General features: G+C 37.4%; 1 protein-coding gene across 1 annotated transcript; it reads right to left on the bottom strand.

The window, feature by feature from the left end:
* Positions 1 to 9,408: 9,408 nt before the first annotated feature.
* Positions 9,409 to 25,334, bottom strand: LOC140237931 (cys-loop ligand-gated ion channel-like). Its single transcript, XM_072317861.1, has 10 exons — positions 25,200 to 25,334; positions 19,648 to 19,776; positions 18,843 to 19,049; positions 16,926 to 17,025; positions 15,464 to 15,621; positions 14,528 to 14,683; positions 12,850 to 13,023; positions 12,158 to 12,205; positions 11,113 to 11,163; positions 9,409 to 10,444 (listed from the first exon to the last, which is right to left on the bottom strand). Exons 1-10 carry the CDS (start codon positions 25,332 to 25,334, stop codon positions 10,382 to 10,384), a joined length of 1,221 nt encoding a protein of 406 aa, XP_072173962.1. The 3' UTR covers positions 9,409 to 10,381.
* Between the last annotated feature and the right edge of the window lie 390 nt (positions 25,335 to 25,724).

Raw genomic sequence — 25,724 nt, 5'->3', positions numbered from 1 at the left:
AACCGGGCTGGCCAGAAAATACGGAAAAACGGCCAGTGATGGGTGGTGACAGTCTGTTTTAGAATCTCCACAATATTGCGGCAATAACGCAGCGGAATTGAATTGAATTTGTGTTCCTTAAAGAAAGAAAAAAAAAGATATTTGTATAAATTTTAGTAGGTATTAATTAGATTATAGGCGTAAATATTCATAACTGAATGATACACGCCTTAAAATTAAAATAACAACAACAACAACAACGTGCTGACTAATCCAGTAAAACGTAGAGGACACATTTATGCTCACAAACACACAAAACCGTAAGTCATCCATTCAACAAGGTAAATAGCCATCATAATCGCACCGATTATCATTCGCACAGACAACCCAGAATCATCAGATGACAGCGATGACAAAGTGAAAAACAAACACACAAACCCAACAACAACAACATTGTTCAATGAGCCATGTATGTTCACAAATGTAGTGACTAGGAATAAAAGGCGGTATGTATTTCTTCATTCTAAAGTAAAACAGACAGACTTCAGCCCTCCGCAGAGACTAAATGCATCATGATTAATAGCTTTCTCAACTTAACGTAGAGTGAAAATAATACACTACTTACCATCCGTTATATTGCATAATCACGGAGATACGTCTACAATATTCTTGACAATGATACCACATAGATTAAGTAACTATCAAGCTACATAATAATCAATACATGTATTTTTTTTTTCAATACAAAACAGGCATACAAGTTTGATTTTGAACAATTGCATGCTAATTATGTACACTACAAATTATGGTCATGCAAGCATGTACATGTATATAAAAAAAAAAATTGTTCAAAAAACAAAAAATGTTTTTGAGGAAATTTTCGTATAATCGTCAACAATCCGCCAAGAGTATGCAACACAGATACAATCTTACCCCAAGCAACAATTTTGAGACTCATTTATTTGAGTTATATAACACTCAAAAAGTAAAATGTTTGCAAGTTCATAGCTCTATATCTTAAGCTAAATATATTCATATCCTATGCAAAATACAATTACCATGAACATTGTACTTTTCACGGCTCCTATAACTAGCAAATGTGAGAAGTCTCCGTGCGTGACTAGTTTGAGTATGCACTTACTAGCTACTCTATCAGCGCAATAACATGGCGTCAATAATTATGTAAAATTTACATATTGACGTTTACACATATTGCATTTGATACAACGTACAACCGTGCATTATAAAAACAAAAGCAGACGGGACTATACTCCTTATTATAACTAATCATAATGTTAAGGAAATGAACTTCAGGAAGCAAATTGATAACTATGACAATCTAAGTTCCATAACGAATAGTACCAATATCGATCAATTACGTGACCCTGCATCACAGCACTACCAAATGGCCGCCAGACATGGATTTTTAGTTGAGAGCAGTTTCTAAAGGAGCCACTCTAAGCTCTAAAATGACATCTAATTCAATGTACAAGCAGGGACTTTTGAAACCCATCTGAATGGCACAAAAAAAAAGTACATGTGTACAATGGAAAAGTGTACTGAGAAAAGAGGTTTTGAAGTTATTGGGTCAATAGTCAAGTCCGTAATTTCACCCAGGGACGTGCACTCTACAATGAATGGAGGAAGAAAAGGATTCAATGCTCAAAAGCAACCACTATGAAGGGTTAATAAAGTAAAGTGAAAGTTTTCACGCCATTGAGTGTAAATTCTATTCATGACGGTTGGCCTACCAACTTTATACTCTATAGCATCATCCTCTCAAAACTTATCAAGAGTTGAAAAACAAAAAATGTTTGAATGGTTTCGAGCGCTCGGAATCCGCATATCTGAGAGAAGTCAGACCGACACAAAGTGTTCTAGAAAAAAAAAATACAACCGTTTTCCATTCGTCTTATGATCCTATACCTTAGAAATGCTATGACATTTGTATTAAAACGAAGAATGGCTTTTTCACCAAATATTAAAAAAATCATAACAATTATTGATTAAGTTTTCTCTTTTCTCCTTTTCCAAGTCCTCACGGAAAATCAGGTCGTGCGACTTTTTATTGGATTTGTCATGCACGGTCACAAATGTACAGTGCAAAACAATTATGTTAAAATAAGAATACAAAAGGCAAATGCTTCTACAAGGTGTCCTTTGCATTGTTACATCGTCTTTATTTTAGAAAAAGAAAATAAGTGGAGCGTAGACATTTCATAAACTTCTAAGCACAAAAGCACATAGAGAGCCCTAACCTCCGCCATGTAGTTCATTTTCACCCACTTGTGATTTCCACTTAAGAAAAACAAACAAACAAACAAACAAAACTGGATCCACACAGTGACCCGGATCACGAGCAAAATTTAGTCATCTGTCTTGCTTTGTTTTTGTTTTTTGGGGTGTTTTTTTTTTTTGGGGGGGGGGTCTCAAAAGCTTTTTTTCAAAAAAAAATCCTTCAAATCAGTTCAAACAGAAAAACCAACGCCTGCAAGAAAAAAAAAGATTTCCTTGAGGTAATTATATCTGATTTGTAAATATAAATGGACCTAGGGACTGTTTGCATACAAATAAGTTGGTGAAAAGACAAATGAAATGTTGTATTTGACATGTTGCCTACAATTTATAAAAGGTGAAGTGAAGATAGTATTCATGACATACTTGGCCATTGTAAGTAATTAATTCATAATGACAGTTACATGTATCAACAGTAAAATTACAACACATACAGAAAGTATGGTATAAGCTTGCAGATGATAAGGAACATAATACAATATTATGTGACCTGGGCTCGACCATCATCCAGCGAGTTTCAGGTAAAATCTACTACATGTATAGCATTCCATCGCTTCAGCCTCAGCCTACCAGTGATATAAAAACTTTTACTTTGTACTATAAAATATCAATAAGTGCACTGTGGTAATACCCACGCTGATAAATTTCCCACACAGCTATGAGTCCTTAGAAATCTCGATTCTAAACACAATGGCATTTACTGCAAGAAAATGAAATGTCTCAAAAAAGTGAAGGAAAAATCCTTTGTTTGTTCGTCATACACGCGGAGTTGCCAAAGCGTCTTCTTATTTCTTTTCTTCTTCTTCTCCTCCTTCTTCTTTCAGAAGTGGATGTGAAGAAGGAATAAAAACGGTTTTAGGCATGTGTTTATCAAAATCGATCTCGTGTCGTCAGACTTTTCACGACGTTCTGGGTTTTCTTAGCGTCCACTAAAATTCAAAACTGAATTATCAGATGACAGCGATGACGAAGTGAGAAACAAACACACAAACATAACAACAACATTGTTCAATGGGCCATTTAACAACAAAATTATTCATACCCCGAGAAATTATTAGTTTTGAGCAGATTTCTTACAAGTGAAGGAATGAGTGATGGTGATTGGGTGTCAACTTTATTACTCTTATTCGTCCTCTGTGAATTGACATTAATTCCAGTTTCACCTCATTTGCATAACGATAGAAATGTTGAGATATAACACCCAATCACTGTCACTCCATCCTTTACTTGTAAGAAATCTACTCAAAACTTAAGATTTCCCAGGGGTATGAATAATTTTGTTTTTAACCGTATGTGCACAAATGTAGTGACTAGGAATAAAAGGCGGTATGTATTTCTTCATTCTAAAGTAAAATAGACAGACTTCAGCCCTCCGCAGAGACTAAATGCACCATGATTTATAGCTTTCTCAACTTTGGTGTACTGTACTTTGTTCACCTGTTATATTGCAGCCAGCCATGATTTATAGCTTTCTCAACTTTGGTGTACTGAACTTTGTTCACCTGTTATATTGCAGCCAGTTAACAAGCCAGACTAGGTTACTGGCTGCATGGTGCTGACTAGCCCAGTAAAACGTAGAGGACACATTTATGCTCACAAACACACAAAACCGTCAGTCATCCATTTAACAATAGAAGGTTAATAACTATCATAATCGCACTGATTATCATGCACTCAGACAACCCTAAAATGAATATTCAGATGACAGCAATGGAGAAGTGAAAAACAAACAAACACACAAACACAACAACAACAACACTGACAACATTTTTTTCAATGAGCCATGTATGTTCACAAAATCGATGTAGTGACTAGGCATAAAAGGTGGTATGTATTTCTTCATTCTAAAGTAAAACAGACAGACTTTAGCCCTCCACAGAGACTAAATGCACCATGATTTATAGGTTTTCAACTTCGTATAGTAAAAAACATTTTCGCATACATTGTACTTTGTCAACCATTCATATTGCATAATCACAGAGATACGTCTAAAATATTCTTGACAATGATACTACACAGATTTAGTAACTATCAAGCTACATTTTTTTTCAATGCAAAGCAGGCATACAAGTTTATACACTGTAATTTGCAACAATTTCATGCTATTCAAATTCATGAAATTCTTCCGTCGAGATGTTTTCATTGCAACTGATTGACAAATTGCCCTACAATGTACACCCATGAATTGTATTTTTTTTTTATCATGGCTACTACTAAATCACTGATCATTTCAGTGCCTATTTAGGTCGATGTAAGGCAATTTGTCAATCAGTTGCAATTTCATGCTAATCATGTACAATTGTAGTCATGCAAGCATGTATATAAATATGGTTGAATAAACAAAAATTGAACTTTTTGGGAAAATTCTCGTATAATCCTCGACAAACCGCCAAGAGTATACACCACTAGTACAGTCTTACCCCAAGCAACAATTTTAAGACACATTTATTCAGTGTTCACTAAAAGAAGCATCTACACCACGGCTGCCAACATCTACAGAGCAATTGATTAAGGTTGCAAATAATAATGTGGCGCGTGGGAGAGGACCAGGGGTGCCACATGCTCCACAGTAAGTATGAAACCTTTTCAAAATTAAGCCGGAGACTTCCACACTCTCTTGTCAAGACATGAAAACATGAATTGTTCAGCGACCATCTCGAAAATCAAAAGGACTTGAGGAATCTCTGCTCCACTGACAACAAAAATCTGGCACTGACATTTCCCCTTGCCCATTAACCCTATTCCCACGGGGGGGGGGGGGGGGGCACGTTTCGTTTCGCGTGATTATTCTGCAACGCGTGATGCTCTCGCCGCGACATTTTATGACTTCTTTTTTTTTTTCAAGTATCGCGAAATTTTTGAGACCAAATTTGTCGCTCCCGGGCATACCGCCCCTTTGAAGAAAATTTGTCGACCCAAAAATTGCTCAAAAACGTGATTTTGTGTACAAATCCAATGTAAATTGTGTTTTTGCAATTAATTCATATGAAAATAAATATTTTTACTTTCAACGGCTGATAATGATTTATTTTAGCTTGATCATGCTTGATCACAAATTTTGACGAATAAAAACAACAAAAACAAAACGTGAATAAACAAAGAAAAGCATAAGAAATTCAATAAACAATCAAATACATAAGAAATAATTATGAAGCCGAATTTTTGCTTCAATATTATTGTTGAGGATATTAAAAAGAATATGTTCACCAAAAATAAGAAGTCTTGGAGCTTTATTTTTTGATTTATGGGCAAAAAATTATTTTGCATAAATGAGCATAAATTAATTAATATAAGATACATAAATTAAAATTTGAAAAATCTAACTATTCAGTCTTGTAGATTACAATGGCCTCTACCTTTGTGCAAATTTTCGCGAGGATCGCGCGATCCACGACCGAGATCTGAAGGGGGGCCAAAGAAGCCCCCCCCCCCCCCGGTGGTTTCAAGTCCCTCAAAAAACCCGGTGGGATTAGGGTTAACTGCGTATTTTCTAACGCTGCGCTGTTGCTGTTGCAACATTATTATTGTCCGTCATGGAGAAACACCGATTGTTCAGTGTTTGTGTACTAGCCAAGTGAAAATATTGGGCATAGATACTTGGATGGTATTCGAAACCAGGAGCTCCTGACAGGCGCCATGTTCACTCCATAGACGACCGAGATCCCGCCCGATAGGCAGTAATTGTTCTGATCAACAAAAAAAAAAAAAAAAAAAACACACACAAAAAAAAAAACAGCGGGTACTGTGTAATCTATTCAAATCAATGATCCCTGCATCGATATGTTTTTATTGCAAATGACAGGCAAGTTGTCCTTCATCCACGTACATACTGTAAAGACATAAAGCATTCAGGTAGTGTTTGTCCCTGTTGTTGCAGATAATGAAGACAGAATGCACATAACTCTACAGACTGTGGGTATATATCACTCAAAAAGTAAAATATTTGCAAGTTCATAGCTCTATATCTTAAGCTAAATATATTCATATCCTATGCGAAATACAATCACCATGAACACAGAGAGATTCACACATTGTATTTTTCACGGCTCCTAATTAGAAAATGTGAGAAGTCTCCGTGCGTGACTATACAGTTTGAGTATGCACTCACTGGCTACTCTATCAGCGCAATAACATGGCGTCAATGTGTAAATACAACGTACAACCGTGCATTATAAAAACCAGAGCAGACGGGACTAAACTCCTTGTTATAACCAATAATAATGCCAAGGAAATGAACTTCAAGAAGCAAATTGATAACTGACAATCTACTGTAAGTTTCACAGCGAACAGTACCAATATCGATAAATTACGTGACCCTGCATCACAAAACCATCAAAAGGCCGCCAGACATGGGTTTTTAGTTACGAGCAGTTTCTAAAGGAGCACACTCTAGGCGATAAAATGACATTTGATTCAATGTATATGCAGGGACTTTTGAAACCCATCTGAACAATAGCAACAACAACAAAAAAGTACAAGACAGTATATACTCTGGAAAAGTGTACTGAGAAAAGAGGCTTTGAAGCTATTGGGTCAATAGTCAAGTCCATAATTTCATCCAGGGATGTGCTCACTACAATAAATGGAGGAAGAAAAGGATACAAAGCTCAATAGCAACCACTATGAAGGGTTAATAAAGTAAATTGAAAGTTTGCACGTCATTAAGTGTAAATTCTATTCATGACGGTTGGCCTACCAACTTAAAACTCCATAGCATCATCCTCTCAAAACTTATTAAGAGGTGAAAGCAAAAAAAAAAAAAAAAAAATGTTTGAAGGGTTTCGAGCGCTCTAATTCCGCGTATCTAAAGCCTAAGTCAGACCAACACAAAGTGTTCTAGAAAAAAAAAAAAAAAACACAACCATTTTCCATTCATTCCATGATCCTACACCTTAGAAATGTTATCATTAAAAGGAAGAATTGCTTTTTTTACAGAAAATATTTTTTAAAAATCATAAAAATTGATTAAGTTTTCTCTTTTCTCCTGTTCCAAGTCCTCATGGAAAATCAGGTCGTGCGACTTTTCGTTGGATTTGTCATGCACGGTTTAATGTACAGTGTAAAGTATGCTTGAAGAAGAATACAAAAAGCAAATACTTCTACAAGGTGTCCTTTACATTGTTACATCGGCTTTATTCTAGAAAAAGAAAAACAAGATGAGCGTACATATTTCCCGTATACTTCTAAGCACAAAAGCACTATAGACAGCGCTGACATCCGCCATGCAGCTCATTTTTCACCCACTTGTGATTTCCACCTAGGAAAAAAGAAAATCTGGATCTAGACAGTGATCCGGATCACTATCTGGGTCCAGACAGTGACCCGGATCACATCCAAAATTTAGTCACCTGTTCCTCGTGTCTTAAAAGCATTTTTTTTTTAATATTATATAAACAAAAATACTTCAAATCCATTCAAGACTTCTTTTGTAATTTTGAACACAAGGAAACAAACGGAAAAAACAACCCCGGAAAAAAAAAATCTCCTTGAGGTAATTATATCTGATATGTAAATATAAACGGACCTAGAGATTGTTTGCGAATAAATAAATTGGTGGAAAGATTAGGGTATAAATCATTGACACGCATACACAAATGAAATGTTGTATTTGACATGTTACCTACAAATCATAAACGGAGAAATGAAGATAGTATCCATGACATATTTGGCCCTTGTAAGTATTTAAGTAATAATGATAGTTACGTGCATCAACAGTAAAATTACAAGACATACTGAAAGTATGGTATAAGCTTGCTGATGATAGGAACATTATATAGATGATGACTGACGGGGGAGGGAACATACCGAATGTTCCACCCGAAAGGGTTTGAAATGCTGTTGAGGGAGGTTATAAATTATAGCCTCCCGAAATAGTATTTCAAACCCTGAGGGTGGAACGTTTGGTACATGTTCCCGACAACAAAAGTCATCATCTGTTATAATATTGTGTGGGTTATTCAAAGACCATGATTAATCGGTCATCTGCTTTTTCACATTGTATGGAATAGGCAAATTTATCTCATCGATTGCGTGAATATAACCGTTCAATCGTTTGGTATCGGTTGTCACTTGTTACGTGAAAATGCTTTCCCATGGGAGAACATTACAAAAATGTTCTCCCATGGGCGAACATAACCAATGTGCCTCCATCTCGTGACTGTGTTTAGCCAATCACTAACCGGTATTTGACTAACCCATTTAATATAATACAATATGTGACCTCCTGGGCTCCATCGCCCAGCGAGTTTCAGGTAAAGTCTACTACATGTATAGCATTCCATCGCTTCAGCCTCAGCCTCACAGTAATACAAAAACCTTTACTTTGCAGGTCCTACTATAAAACATCAATAAGTGCACTGTAGTAATTCCCACACTGATGAAGTTCCCACACAGCTTTGAGCCTTTAGCAATCTCGATTCTAAACACAATGACATTTACTGCATGAAAATGAAATATCTGGAAAAAAAAAGGAAAGAATCCTTTGTTTGTTTGTCATACACGCGGAGTTGCCAAAGCGTCTTCTTATTTCTTTTCTTCTTCTTCTTCTTCTTCTTCTTCTTCTTTGAGAAGTGGATGTGAAGAAGGAATAAAAACGGTTCTAGGCATGTGTTTTTTAAAATCAATCTCGTGTCGACAGACTTTTCACGACGTTCTGGGCTATCCACTAAAATTCACAACAAGGAGACCTATGACTTAATGCAATGAACGTCAATGAACGTCAATGAACGTCAATGAACGTCAATGAACGTCAATTTATTCAAAAATCAAACATAAATAACAAGATAACACAAATCGCTGATACAAAAATTTACACGGTTTTTAGGACCCGAAAGAAGTCAAGCTTGTGAGTGGGGCCCTATGCAAGGTACAAATAGGTTGGGACTCCGCAGCACAAAGGCCAACCACCAATGATGTAAAGTGACATTCCCCATCATAATAATCAGTTGAGGGAACATTCAGATTCAATGATGACAAACGACATATGCGGGCGCCATTTTTCTTTCTCTAGGCTGCTTCTTAGCGAAATCTAAAGCTCCTTGTTAATACAACGCAGGGAGAGAGGAGAACGGTCAACTCGACCGTTGCCTTTAATAACCATCCGAGTCGCAAATCTAGAAGAACCGTATTGCCCGCGTTATCAACGGGAATATACAGATGTACATCAACAAGCAGACAGCAAAGCATGTGAAATTTTCCTTCAGCATATGCGTTTATCTGAAAGATTAAAAAGACGCAGCACTGAGGTAAGCCTATATTATCTCACTGGACGTGTACATGCACATTGTACGTATAAACGTTTGAAAGAACGCTGAATGTGAAGGCACAGAATGTTGTTATGACGATGCTTGAATAGATAGTCCAAATTCTCTTCATGATTTTAAAATCATTAAAAAAACAGCAAAATTTACGCTGTTAAGTGATGAAAAAATAGAATTATTGGTTACTGAATATTATCAAAAATCGCATTTTGGTGAGGAAAAAAAGAATACTAAAGCCACGCTTTACAGGCCCACTTGACTTCAAGTATCTCTTTGGAAGCTACAGAAATTTATGGAACTATTTTTGTTATCAAATTATTTCTATTTTCAATCATTAGTTTTCCCCGTTGCTATGACGACCAAAATTGGATAGACTAGTGGACGCCCCAGCAAGTGACCGGGCATCACCGTCTTTCTTGTATCTGTTCGACATTAGTTTGGTTGGAAAGAGAGGCCTTTTCACCGAGTGATCCCCTCATTCAGCGTTCCCTGGGACCTGTGGGCACCGCCTTTCTTTTTCTTCTTCTTTCTTTTTCGTTAAGTATAAACGCAAAGTAACAACATTTGTGGATTCAATGAGTTCAGTATAGTTAAGGCGATTTTGAATTAGGGATTGAAAATAAGATTTCTTCAGAGAGGGTTTAAAATGCAGTTGTATTAAAAAGAACAACTGCCTTATCAACGGCAAGTAGATAGCGCAAACGACTTGTCGTGCAGGCGAATAAAATGCTTAACTTCGTTCTACATCCATGTAGAGGGTTATAGTACTCGTCAACCTGTTAATCCAACTACTACTATTATAGGCTGTTTTGAGACTCGTGTTCAATTTGGCGTTTCTTCCCATGGGATTATGGCTTTCCCTGCAGCGGAAGGCGTTCTTCTTGCACTCGAGCGCCCTCTGACGGTGATTGCTGTGGGGAAAAAAAAAAATGAAGTCAATTATCGACTCGATATCCAAGCAGTGTATATAATACGATCACGGGAAGTGCACAAAGGACTAGAATATCAGTTTTTTTTTTTTTTTTCATTAATAAAAATATATACATATATTATTCATATTCAAATATCTAGGTACACATAAAAACAAATAAAAGTCATTCCACGTGATATCTAGTATAAAATACACACGATATGACAGCCAGCTACAAACACTCAATAATTTATGAATTACATTCCAGCTGATACAGAATACACAGTCTTTTTTTTTCGGTTTTTTTTTTTCTTTTTTCCTTTTTTTTTCTTTGCTCACATGTAATGTACTCATCTATATAATATTCTGTGCTTGCCTTTATGAATAACAAAAATCAATTGTGGAGAACACAGATTAGATACCATGCACATATTTTGACAGAAGTAAATACCCGGGCGGGTAGGGAAAAATTGACGGTTTTGGAACTTTTTTTGGAAAAGTGGAGCTGACAAGCCGAAATAATGCTACAAGCAAGTACACCAATATACATAAAGCATGCTGATTACATTGAATTCATTCAAATAGGCATTACATCAAACTACATGTATTTCTAAAGTCAACGGTTTATAATCATACATATTATAAAAATACCGTTTATGAATATCTTACCTTGAATCGATCACCTCTGCCCTTCCTTGATGATATCTCGTTGCACAGGTCCTGAGCAATAATAATAATAATAGCAATGATAATGATAATAATAATTATTATTATTATTATTATCACTGTTGGAAGGTGAACTTTCTGTAACACTCTTTATGAAATCTATGCAATGCCTTTCCACGACCATACACGCATAACACGAAAATGACGAAATCACTAAATGGGCAATTCCGCGGTTAGTAACGTTACATTTCTCCTAAATCACCGTTTATTCATTTCAAGTCAAAGTCATGTTGAAAACATGTTCATCCTTCCCAGGTTTACAATATGGAAAAGAATGAATGTAAGCCAATAAATATTAGAATTGCTATGGCAACTAAAAGGGCTGGTTAGTAACGTTACGAAAAAAGGACATGACAAAAAATCAATGTCTTGTAACAAAAAGTGTGCAAAAATTCAAGTTACTCCAAACAAAGTGTTGCATTAATTTCAATTATTGCATCATGACAAATGTTCACACAAATATTTTTAGCAGTTCGACCGATAATTTATTAGCTAGACCCCCAGAAGCATGGTTAGTAACGTTATGGTTAGTAACGTTACATTTGTCCGGAGTAATTCCGCAGATCATTTCACCCTTTTTTTAATAGACAAAATGTCACATGATTTCTGGTGTATTTAAATGTATTCATCTTTCACCCTTTAGCAAAACTTTGAGGAAATATTTTCAAAGGAACCCACTGTGATTTGCATTTAAGTGAATTTCAGCGTCCCCAGTCCCACATGTACATTTTAAATGATGGTTTTGGATCTCGCAAAAACCAATAAATACGAAAAATAAAATCTATTGAATTTGAAAGATCTTAATGATTCGTGAACATCCATGGCATTACTTGATACCGAAATTAAAGAGTAAGATAAAGAGGCACATTTCTTTTATCCATGTCATGTCCATCTAACTGCGGAATTGCCCAAATTCATTTTTTTTTCTGATCAATTCTCATGCACATCCCACTATTTTGGCAAACGAAACAACGTTGAAATTACTCACATTGTATTTGTTTGTTGCCTCCTGCATTTGGTGTCCCACTGTCCTTGACTGGAAGCAGATGATAATTTGAAAAATACAGACAAAATAACAGTGAGGTACATAATGTTGAAAAAAAAAAAAGAAGTTGTGAACGATGTTATGAAATGCATAAACAATGCATGGATAGAATGAATTTGCTCCGCAGCTTAATCCACCTCGTAGATCAAAATTGTATAAATCTTGTTCTCTACTCGGAAGAGGATGTAACATTTACTGATGACTAATTGCAACAGCGTCCTACATAAAAAGAGAACACTCGTTCTCTTTCAATTTTCCAAGTTTAAATATTGAGGGTCCTATAACTCCAATTTAATTGCTGGAAAATTTTTCCCCCGTTTGGAATACTTTCTGCATATCGACAACAGAATAGGCAGGAGTCTCAAGGAAACATAATACACACGTAGTTTGCTGTCACCGACATTATACCCTGTTTCTTGTGCTTAACCCGTTGAGGACGGTTTGATTATGCTACAACACGCAATTCCCATAGACACCTGCCCGAGTAAATTACCAAATGCTGGTATCCAATTCAGACCGATAAACTGGAAAAGCTGTGTCGCAACATATCCTTCCTATAGATCATACCCTAGCGACAAATGGGGAAGAGTGCTTTTACAATATCATTTAACGAGGCTATCAGTGTGAGGACTTACTTTGACACAGGACAGAGCGATGAAGACGATGTTGACAAGCACGGTGACCCCACCGAGCACGGCCATACTCACGTTGTCGAATATCAAAGCGCTGGGGCCATAGAATGCTGATACCGCAGCGTTCTGGACGACGACCACACAAAGGAAGACCATGCACCACAGCACGTAGTAGTCCTAGGATTTGGGTGAGGGGAAAAGGGAAATAATGACGTATTTTGTGTAACAGACACGTTGTATTCAATGTCTGTTTTATCATTGACATCACACCATGAAGTTACATCAGTTCCAGCAATTGTCTTCTATTATAGTAAGGTCTTCTTTATCCAGGGTAGCCTCTTCAGTGTTAACACTGCTCTACCAGAGGGCCTGCCATTATTGGTTCCATGACATTTTACTCCTGCGGCATTTGCTCTCACGAAATATCTGCACCCTAAGCCAAACATAAATTCTACCCATGAACTTAATTCTAATCCTAATCCTAATCCTAATCCTCACATAAACCTAAATCCCTATCACAAACCTAACCCTAACCCTAAGTATTTGGAGAAAATAAGCCCGGAGCAACTGTCGCAGGAGCATTAGTCGTGTCACCCTTATTTTCACCCTGCCGTTGCCAGATATCCAGTCATAAACTTGGGTCGAGAGGGACGTGGTCGGTAAAAATATTTTGTCAAGGACGTAAGCACTGGGTGGAAATCGAAGTCGGGCCCTGCGATTAGCAGTAGAGGTCTTATCTACTTTGCCACGGCACCCCCATCAAGTAATATGGAGATAAGAAGAGTGATATTAAGGCAATGCCAATCAAATTGAAGCCATGGTACTGATTAACACATTACGGATGAGTTATATTACACTGCTCTGCTATTATTGATATCAGGACTACAGTGCTTCCTCTATTCCAACTGTTACTCAAACTACTTACTGCTACTGCGACTATACTGTTATCGATATTACCCCGACTAAAATACATGATGTAGTAAAAAGGGGTAGGAAAATAACAGCATTTGGACGAGGAGGAGGAGAAGAAGGAAAATAGGAAACGAAATGTATAGATGATGAAGGAAAGCATTTAAACGTTTGAGTTCTTCTGAATAAAAGAAAAGTGTGATGACAAAGGTAAGAACATTAAACGCCATTTCACAAAGAACTTCTATTCACTAATCAACATTCAGATATAAAAAAAAAATGTCACATCAAATGATACATAAAGACAAGTAATACAATTTGACTAGCAGCTACAAACGGTCTAAATGATATGAATATGATTTCAGTTAATATTGTTTACAAAACCTTTAGTTTTTTCACACATATTTATCTACTTTCTTTGCTTGCTTTAAAAATCAACAAAAATGGCGAAAATCTATTGATTTCTTTTTATTTCTGGCAGAAATTATAAAGTACTTTGCATACAAATAAACCACATCATAACACTTCAGGCTTTCTGTAGAACCAAGAATAAAAATACTTCTAGTAATTTGAGTTTGATTTCCTGAATTAGAGGAATTAATCTTTGTGTAACATCACATTCCCAAAACAAATGTGTAATTGTTTCTGCGGATCTCGAACAAAACGTACAGAGGTCTGTGTTAGAGATGCCCATTTCAAAAAGTAATTCATTAACACCAATATTCCTGTGCAGAATTTTATATTGAAAATAACACAGAGTATAAAGACTTACGAGTAGCGTCTGGTATGATGTGTTGGGAAGGCTCTGGGAGACAACGAATTTGAAAGCCACAGCTGTGAGAAGCAGGGTGAGAGTGACGCTCAGCCGGTCCTCAGGCGCTTCCCTGTCCACGGCGAAGGATGTGAAGGCGAGCGGCGTGATGAGAAACTGAGGATGTGGATTATACGGGTAGAAGGAGGTCATCAGAACTTCGGAAGATGCTTACTCACGAAAGAAAACACACACATACTCGGCCTTCCTGTCCGACTCTCATCTCTCTGCGACTTACTGCCTTATGGATATGCGATCTTAAATGTCCTTTTTGCTGTATCCTCCTTTCTTACTATTACCCTTTTCAGTTCAGTTTAGAGCTACTATATATAGCTCCATGGTTTATTTCACTAGCAAAAAAAAAAAAAAAAAAAATATGTTCAGTTTCAGTTTGTTGTATTTTCCACTTGTGCAAAATAATAAGGTCACAACAACAAAAGCAAAGAAATGTCTCATCAAAACTAAGAAAAGTAATTAGAGAAATTAATATAATCGAATTTAAAAATCATACGAACAAACATTCCCACGAAAAACGAAAATAATGTTCTTATTCCTTCACTTTCGACGTCGATACTGTCATGATTACATAATTATGTAACATTTTACATTGTACACTTTCAGCCCACATGCATTCTCTCAAACTCTCAAATCCTGCCCTATCCTTTCTTTCAAGCCTATTCACAGTCACTAGTTAATCATGAGACGACTATAATGTTTGACAAAATTACTGTTCACGTTTCGTCGCACAGTCTGCTATGCTGGTTAAGTGCGATTATCTTGAATTTGTCGGAATCATTGGCGTGATTCGTATGAATTTTTACATCACATTAGTTTTGATGCGACTGCATTCTGATGAGAGCGGTGGATATTGGAACTTAAGAGTTGCGCCCAACTTACCATGGTCAGGGCTACATTCCACATGTAGTAACTGGGTTTTCTCTTCACGTTCACGGTGATGTTGTAGAGAGGATACGTGTTGACCGCCCCTGAGCTCATCTTCTCTTCCTCCACTGGGGCCGCATCAACATGCTTCATCAGCTCCCACTCTTGGCCGCCTGGTCAACCAACATCCGGGCGAGACATGAATTGTGAGTTACCACTGTACTCAGTTACACAAACCTTCGAAGTATAACGAGTGGCGGGATCAAGTACACTGTGCGACTGTGGTTATTTGATAAATTGTAATTCATCATTCTATCAGGGCCTTTCGCTTAATATATTAGTAGAAAATCTGCAATCAATATTTAAAGACAATAAAGGTAAAGAAAATGAAAGGCAATAAAAGCTAAAATTTATTCATGAGAAAACACAGAACATAGATAAAAAGGCAATGGGAGAATGAACAAATTATAGGACGAGTATAAAAGGGAACGAATGGATGGAAAGAAGAAAGAACCATTTGGAGAGGGAAAATGGGTGAAAACACATGAAGGAGGAGGAGGAGAAAAGGAGGATAGTAGGCACAAGATAAGAAAAAAAAACGAATAATGGGACTCGTGTATGATCTTTTTTTTTTCACAAAGAAATTCTATTCATATAAACATTCAGGTACAAAATAAATCTCACATACAATACATAAAGACAAATGATCCAAATTTGACAGGCAACTGCGAAACAACTAAATAATGTAAAATGCGACTCCAATTGATATTAGGTACAAAACCTTTAGTTTTCTCTGACAAATATTCGTCTTCTTTCTTCGCTTGCTTTAAAAATTGACAAAATTTGCTAAAATGTAACGATTTCTTTTTATTTCTTACAGAAAATATAAAGTATTTTGCGTACAAATAAACCACGTTGTAACATTTTGGGTTTTCTGTAGAACCAAGTATAAAAGCACTTCTAGTAGTTTGAGTTTGATTCTGTGACATAATTTCCTGTATTTGAGCAATAAACCTTTGGGTAACATCACATTCCCAAAACAAATGTGCAATTGTTTCTGTGGAGCTCGAACAATACGTACAGAGGTGTGTGTCAGATAGTCCCATTGCAAAATGTAATTCTATGCAGACTTTTATACTGAAAATAACGAAGTCTTTGATTCAGAGTAGCTGTAAAAGGAACAATATATATTTTAGTCCAATCTAAGTTTTGATTAAATATTTCTTCCTATTTCCTTTCTGATTTAGGTGGTTGAAATATTCTGTCACACAATGTTCGGCGTATATATCGACATATCTTAATTCTTTTGAACAAATTATATATCGTGTCTCCTTGTTGCGTCTTTATTTCATTATCATTATCGTGTATGATTGTTCGGCCACCGATTGACAGCAAATGAAAAAATCTCGTGACTGCAATGGCTCATTCAAGGCAATAATCATGTGGCGTGCATGGGAGTTATGATCTTTATCCTTACCTGTGAAGGTATCTGTTCTGACGCTATCCTTCTGGGTCATATCTTTGCTGAACTCGATCACTTTCTTTGGCCAATCCGACATGAGTTTGATCGTCAGATTCTAAAAAAAAAAATGCATCAAGAAAAGAAAAAAGCCTTATCACATTGAATACCATCTGCACTATAATCAACTCCTCAATTATGAGAGGTATCATTATTCCTTGACTACCGGTACAGAGTTTTACACACAAGATGAAACTCATCCTGACTACAAAGAACAGCGAGCTTTTAGATCTGAGACAAGAGGGAGCTTAAGAATTTCGCGACGGGGACAATCAGAGGGGGGGGGAACATGTTCTGCACAAGCACACATTTGCTTATTACAATCGACCTCGCGTCGTCTGAGTTTGGACACGGGTGGGTTCTTTTTGCGTCCGCTCAAATTCACAACGCAGAGAACTACTGGACGCAATGACCATATGGGCGCCATTTTACTTTGTACATGCTGCGTCCTCGTGTCCTCGCGTAATCTACACTTTGTAAATCTACCTTGCAACACAACGTAGGGAGAGACTGTGAAGAGAACGGCTATTAAATGCAATCGTCGTCATAAATGTCCTCCTCCGTCGCAAATCTAAAGCTCCTTACGAATGTTCACGACGCGCCTAGCTCCTCCCTGGTTGGATAATGGAAACAGTTTGCTCGCGCATTTGTAGAACACTTTTTCCCTTCTTCTTTCCTTATAATTGCGGCATCTTAGCGTTTGCGTCGCAGATCTGGAGCTCATTAAATTGGGCGCCACAATTTATTGCAATCGGCTGCTCATTCCAAATGCGCATGTGTAGACGACATCGTAGGATCTCATTGATACACATGAAAGCAAGGAGAACCTCCTTGGTAACAGTAAGACTGAGCACTAGGTGAATTATAATCTTAGTCATGTACAAGGGCACGATCGATCAAGACAAACGAAATAGTCTCACTGTCCACTATTTTCTATTTAAAATGTGTGTGTTGGTTCAAATAAAAATCTGTACCCGTTGAACAGATTAAAAACCAATGCTAACACAAAATCTAAAAAAAAAAAAATAAGTAGGTCTATACAATTCTAAGAACGTCCTTTTAAATACCGTATTGAGAACACTACATCCATTATGAAGTGTGATACCGTGTTACAACATTGCTTGTACTAACTTGTATTATGTGCTAATACCGTATAGAGAACTACATCCATTATAAAGCGTGATACTATGTTACAACATTGCTTTATTCAAATTCATGAATTTCTTCCGTCGAGATGTTTTCATTGCAACTGATTGACAAATTGCCCTACATCGACGTAAATAAGCACTGAATTGATCAGTGTTTTAGTAGTAGCCATGATAAAAAATCACGGGCGTACATACTCGAGCAGGATACGAACCTACGACCTCCTGATCACCGGACAGGCGTCATCTCCACTAGACCACCGAGCTTTCGCCCGAAAGCAAGTGTTGGTTCTAATCCTTATAGCATGCAGCGGGTACTGCTTTGTTATTCAAATTCATGAATTTCTTCCGTCGAGATGTTTTCATTGCAACTGATTGACAAATTGCCCTACATCGACGTAAATAAGCACTGAATTGATCAGTGTTTTAGTAGTAGCCATGATAAAAAATCACGGGCGTACATGCTCGAGTATGTACGCCCGTGATTTTTTTATCATGGCTACTACTAAAACACTGATCAATTCAGTGCTTATTTACGTCGATGTAGGGCAATTTGTCAATCAGTTGCAACATTGCTTTATGCTTGTATTATATCTATAGCATACGGAAAGCCTTTAAAATCTATTCATTTTCAAGACAGTAAGTTCAGGACGAAGGCCGCTCCCGTTAAATGATAACGGGTGTGTTTGTCAACAAAAGTCAACGATAGATTTATAAGCTTCCAACCCACCTGGTAGTCGAAAGGGAAGTCGGTCAGCTTCATGACAGACTTGAAGGTGCCTTTCATCCTGATCGACAGCTGAGCGTCGGGAATCGGGTCTGTCTCGTCATCGTACGGCGACTTGAGTCCCACGCGGTGCTTCACCTCGTACTTGTCAATGCTGACGGCGTTGAAGAAATAGATTCGGGGGTCCCAGTGTTCACTCCAGTCTATCTCCTGCAAATAAATAAATGACCAAATTATTATTGATGAGTACATGTGCAACGCCAATGAATACATAGATGGCGGACAAACAGTCAACGTTATTGTGCCAAGAAAAAAAAAAAACATTGCAGAGGAAACAATCTTCGAATACATAGATACGATCGAATTGCTATCCCCAGTTACGATTACAGGACGCTGCATGCATTCTTTCCATTGATCTATACGTCTTCAATCTGGTTTCTTTGTCTCAAACACTGGACGACGCAGTGGACGTCACCGCGAGAACGGTAAATAGCAACCAAATATTAAAGTGAATGACGAGCCCAAACCTTATGCTCAATTATTAGCGCCTCTGGTCTAGGGTCATTACCCCCTGGGCAATTACCCCAGACGCTTTCCCTGACCCTAACTCTAATCCTTATCCTGAACATAATCCTAACTCTAACCCAAACTCTAACCCTAAACCTATAAACCGTAATCGTAATCTTTACTCAAACTCTATCACTACTTGTATATACAGCCAGTATTTAGCCGGAGGTAATTGCCCTGATGCGAACGCCTCACTGTAATATATTTCGCCCTAGCCCAGGAATCCTGCCGTAATACTCACGTCAGCTTTGAGTCCCCTGATGCTTGGTTCCTTCCACTTGATGGTGAGGGCGAGCTCGCAGTTGAATTCCTCCTTCAACGTGTCGATGTCGCCGAGAGTGATGATGTTCACACGGACACGAGCGTACACCTTTTTAAGACAGGGCGAGAGGAGAAATCTCATGACCACCTTAGCTAAGACACAAATCAGAGTGCTGCAATGATATCTTTAAACCATTTCTTTTGAATTTCACATCTGGCACATCAAGCGATGGCTCCTGTATGTGTTGTTGTGTTTGTTGTTGTTGCTGCTGTTGCTCTTGTTGTTGCTGTTGTTGTTTTCGTTCGCAATTTCAAGGTACCAATTACAGATGATTTAGCATGCTACCTATTTGAATTCATTTGCATTGGCGTTTATGGATTCTAAGAATCACAATACAAAAAAAAAAAATCAGCTGAGGACTTATATGAAAGTATCAGTGAAAAGGTGAATTTTTCTAGGGAAGAGCTAATCCCACCGCACTTGAATGGCATAGCAATTACATATACAGTACAGCTGGTAAGGGATATGACATCATTTAATTACAGTTTAGGCCTGTTCACATAGCTAGAAGAAAATCTAAGATTCTTTCGCGATCACAAATTGGCGCTCCAAACACCAGCCCGATTAGAAACAGTGAGCTTATTTTATTTTCGAAACATCGAGCTCGTGTGAAAAGGTCTAAATCAGCTCTACATTGTTTTTTTCACAGGAAGCCGTTATTGGATCTGTCATCTATATAAGACAGCAGAAGTTGGCCACAAGTAATGTATCCAGGGCTGTACAGGAGCTCCAAAGAAAGAAAACTGAAACAGGCTACACTAATTGATCGCGTGATTTGCTCGGGTATCGGCCCTGGTTTTGCGTTTGTTTTGCTGCCATCTACTGTTTAAACACGTACATTGTACAGCCTATACATGCATGGGTGCTTCTACACAGAACTCTGTGGTGTGGTGCTTAAAGGGATCGTATAGCTTTGGTTCATACCTAATTTCAAGTTTCTAACATTTTTGGTGAGAATATGAGAAACCTCTTATGAAATATGAAAGAGTATGTAATTCTATGAGGAATTCAACGTTTATTTGATGAAAATTGGTTTTGAAATGGCTGAGATATCCAAAAAAGAGCGATTCTGATTAAGTGTGGGACCCACACTTCATTACGATCGCTTTCTTTTACTTTGTTTTTGGATGTTTCAGTCATTCCTAACCCGATTTTCATCAAATAAATTTTGAACTCCTCCTAAAATGGTATGATCTGTACTATATCATAAGTGTTTTCTTGGTATCTCGCAAAAAGTTAAAAGCCAAATTCTCATCTCCACCAATACTTAAAGGACAACGTCAGTGAATTTCGTATCTTATACGGCTCCTCATGGGGGCATGGAGGAAATGCAAACATTAAATAATATTGAAAACAACATACATGTAAATGGCAATAGTTGGCAAAAATAAGAATATCTACAATGATTCATCCAATTCATAAGAATGATAATAATGAATGACAAAAGGATATAAAGGGAACCTCAAGAGGATTATCAGGTTGATTAAAGATAATTTCATGAGGATAAAAAAAAAAACACCTTTCAGTAAAATGTACATGTATGTCCAAAAGTACAACCAATGTTTGCATGAACTAGAAAGTCAAGTGGGAAATCATGTTGAAAGTCATGTGCCTGTAAATGCATGTAGTTAACCTTAATTTTGAAAGACGAGTGTTTAAAACAAGAAAGCAAAAGGTTTAGAAATTACATGTAGTGTTTAAAACATTTCGTTGTGGGTATCAAAGTAACAGATCTCCCCACCCCCCCCCCCTTATTTTCGCCCTGAAAGCTATGAGGGCGCGTATGTGCTTGTGCGAGTGTGGGTGGGGGCGGGTCCAGTGTGAATGATGAGCTCCTAATGTAAGTGGGTGCCGGTGTGTCTCGTTTGCATGTTTGTGGAACAAGCATGGGGTATGTCCATGGTACAAATACATTGTACAACCAGCCATAAAATGAAAAGCCATTCTGCTTTGCAGTATATTGAAATCAGATTCTGGAAAAAAAAAAGTTAATGGTGTGTGCGCAGTTATGACCCAGATAAAGTAATGCGTCAACATCATAATTATCAACAGAGCGATTTTCTGTGATATTGTCTTGTCACATCTGGAAGTCAACCAGTATTAGGTAACATTTTTTGAGTAGTCATCTCATCGTCAGGATCGTAACCAACTCATATCAAATTAAAGATGAACTTTGAAATCGAAAATAAAGCGATAATGCGTCCTCTCCATCCAGATAACCTCTCCCAAGATCCCTGCAAAAACACCAAACAATGTCTCTGGTATTGTTACCGGACCTGAGTAAAGTGCAGTAGGCCCTATAAGACTGACGTGTGTTTTCAACATTAAGTCTTATATGCCTTGAAAAAAGAGAAAGAGAAAGAGGGGGTGACAATGGAATGTAGAAAACTACCCAAGAGAAGAAGTGATTTTGTGTCAAACCTACAATAAATTGTATACATAGCTTTACAGTGCCCAAACCGATGAGATGAGTTTAGCATGGAAACCGTTTCGGCGTCCTCTGACAAGTTGAGGTGCTCCCTTCATGGTCAATGTTACGTAACACTTGTATTCACCCGATAATCACTCATTTTCCTCGAGGAAAAAAAAAAAAAAAAAAGATCCGCAGACCTCACATACCCAACAGATAGCGTATCCTCACCATGGAGCTACATACATTGTACACTCAGACAAAAAGGGCAAAATTATTTGTTAACTTCCGAAGATTATGTTCTGACCGCTATCATCACGACAAAGTCAATACCGTAACAAAAGTGCTAACGTTTTCATCATTACATATTTATATTCCCTTTTCGTGCTTCTGAGATTCATTCAAGCAATTATCTTTTTATGCTTTCTATAAGAGCTCGGTAAAATGTTTTGTTGATTTCTTTGAATTGACTCATTGTTGAATTCCTTTCATGTTTTCATTTTCTCATTCAATATAGTGTGCCATCACGAATTGGTGTAGAGTTCCCACCTTTGTACAGAGCGAGTGAAACATGGACTCAACTGGACTTTCAAAATAATCAACTTTTGAACGAATTGTCCGATTTGATTGCTCCAATTTGTCTTTTTGCGTTTGTTGAATCGAGATTTACACTTTAAGAACACTTTCTCTTTCAATCATACACTGAAACTTTCTCTGAGGACAATTACAAGTCTATTAACGTATGACTGACGTCATTATGCAGGGAATTTGATGCTAATTTTCAAGGAGATGATAACATCACATTACCCGACGTAGAACTGATGACAGTTCATGAATATGATTATATCAAAATCACGATCAGAAAAATCAATCAAAAAAAAAATCCATTCGTTTTCAGTTGTCTTCATTTCGCACAGGAGTAGGACTTAAAATTGAAGAGTTTTATCGCAAGATGAGTTAAACTCATTCTTGTTAAGATATTTGTGATTGGCTGCTAAAAAAAAAAAGAAGAAGAAAATAATAAGAAAATGCCGGATATCTTTAATCATTACTTCTGGAATATTCCTTGTTATGTCACAAGTGAGGTATTACTAGAAAGGTTTAATTTTGCTCTCTCTGATGACGGACTTACTTTGAAATGTTTTAAAATGGCGCTTAGCTCATTTTGCAATATGCGACGTGTTGTAACTTCACCATAGTTAGATACAGACAACCGTCCCAGCACATAATAATTATACACACACATCCAGTACTAAACGCGAAGATTGCATCATATAAATATTGCATGATTCTGACAATCGCGTCATGTGGAGAGTCCATTATTCTATTTTCCTATTTGCCCAAGTTTGTTTGATGATATGGGAAATTATCCATGACATTCGACACTATAATATGATAATAACCGGTGTTATTTTACGTGCAGTCTCAATAAAGAGCTTTTTGTTCATTTTATGATCTCCACTTCCGTTAAATACCGGCAGTCTCTGATAATGACTGTCATAATATCCTTCATGTGATCGTGTAGCTCCACGTCATGTATCGTTGTCAGTATTGACTACGTGCATTCACTATGCTCCATTCCAATTAGAGATATACAGTACATGATCGTGTTCTTCGTTTCATCCCCATCGAGTTGCCAATTTTACAAACATCATCAATTTCAATGGCTTAAGAAGAAAGAGACCGACCACCCTCCCCCCCCCCCCAAGAGTAAAATAAATAGATGAATAAATACATGAATAAATAAATAAATAAATAAATACATAAATACATACAATAAATAGATAAATAAATGAATAAATAAATACATACATACATAAAATAAATAAATAAATAAATAAATAAATACATAAATAAATAAATAAATAAATAAATACAGGCTTATCACAATTGCCCAACTTCCTGGTAATAATCCAGGATTCTCGAGCAATATCACTCGAGGCAGAGGGAATTAGTCAGTAACGAACATTTCTACTTCCATGAGAAAGGCAAACATAATCATCTACACTGATATAAAAAGGGAGGAATGTGTTTACACGTCACGTTATGTAAGCTGAATCCTAGCCAACCCACAAATTGAAGAAAAAAAAAAAACAGAAAGCGTGTCTGCATGCAGCCAAACCCATAGTCTGGGCTCCGTCCCCTTTTCCTTGGTGCGACCAAGAGAGGGCGCAAATTTTCTGATTGCGATAATCGAGAGACTGCGCGCCCAACGAAATTTTCTCGGGTATCGCAGTTCTCGGCGTATCGCAATCCTCGGGTGTCACGCCCTCATACGGCTTGTCGCGTACACTGAATCACCCCTACGAGTAAGAAGAGTCCAGAAGTTAGACTACCAAACCCAAAGAACTAGATTCGTGTTGGTGTATATTTCCCCCCTCCCAATCACACTGACTAAGAAGTATACGTCACACTATTCCAAATACCGCATATGTTATGCTTCCGTTATTTACATTGTGGGTCAACATCCGGATTCAGTAAAGTGCGGCATAATCATCTGAGCAGGAAGGCTATTATAATCTGTCAACTTAGATGGGGTTATCTGAAAAGGCGAACTATTTTATTCATATATCCCGTTCTCTCTCTCTCCGCTTGTTTGGTCCTTTTCTTAAATAACTACATTGTATTTACACCATCCCGTCTGGAGACTATAAGCGAGGGTCATTGTTATTGCAACAGATTGATAAATTGCCCTTCATCGAGGTAAAATGTCCTGGTCCAGATGGCTTTCCCTTCTCTATCTCTCTCTCTCTCCTTTTATTTGACATTTGTTTGTTTGTTTGTTATTTTGCTAGCTTGTTTTGTGGTAGTGGTGTGGATGAGATAAGATCGTGAGATTCTGGGGACTGACGCTGTGTAGCAAACGTGGTACGCTCAAAAATAGCAGTGCCGGAAAAGGAAAAATGGCATTAGCTACTGCAAGAATAACTTGGTAAGAGCGAGAAGTGAAGAAGAAGAAGAAGAAGAAGAAGAAGAAGAAGAAGAAGAAGAAGAAGAAGAAGAAGAAGAACTTCTTCTTCTTCTAGAATATACATTCTTCTACAGAATGTGACAGCCTCACCTTTTGGTCATCGCTTCGCTTCTTGTGAACCACCTGATTTGGTTGATCCCTCCCGTTTTCCTCGATCTTCTCCAAACACTTCTCCATCCTCAACATGGACGACATCACCTCCTCCATGGTTACCGTCTGCGCCATCTTTGCTTATACAATTGTATAGTCTCTATCGCTGATCTGCAAGACACAGATAAACATCGACTCCATTACCGTATCAGCACAGATCAACTCGACATGGGGTTTCCCCCTTCTCAATACGCTCACTGTCTGCGTGCAATGCTTACAGATCCGTGTTGTAGTTTCACTTTGCTAATTTTTGTTATCATTATTGCTATTATTACAAAAACAACACCAAAGTTAAAGTCTTGTTCGAGCAAATAAGTGTACGACATGCGCATTCTACCTTGTTCATAGTTCATTGTGTGACGTATAACATACACTATAACTTAGTCTTCCATGATTTTCATTCATGTATAGGCCGAAGCACTTTCATTTCTTGATGACTCACTCATTTTATTTTGAATGATTAGC

The sequence above is a fragment of the Diadema setosum genome, chromosome 14 (genome assembly GCF_964275005.1).
Source record: "Diadema setosum chromosome 14, eeDiaSeto1, whole genome shotgun sequence".
In the NCBI taxonomy this organism is placed as follows: Eukaryota; Metazoa; Echinodermata; class Echinoidea; order Diadematoida; family Diadematidae; genus Diadema; species Diadema setosum.
Note: the sequence above shows the minus strand (reverse complement) of the source record. Positions and strands in the feature narration are given on the sequence as shown.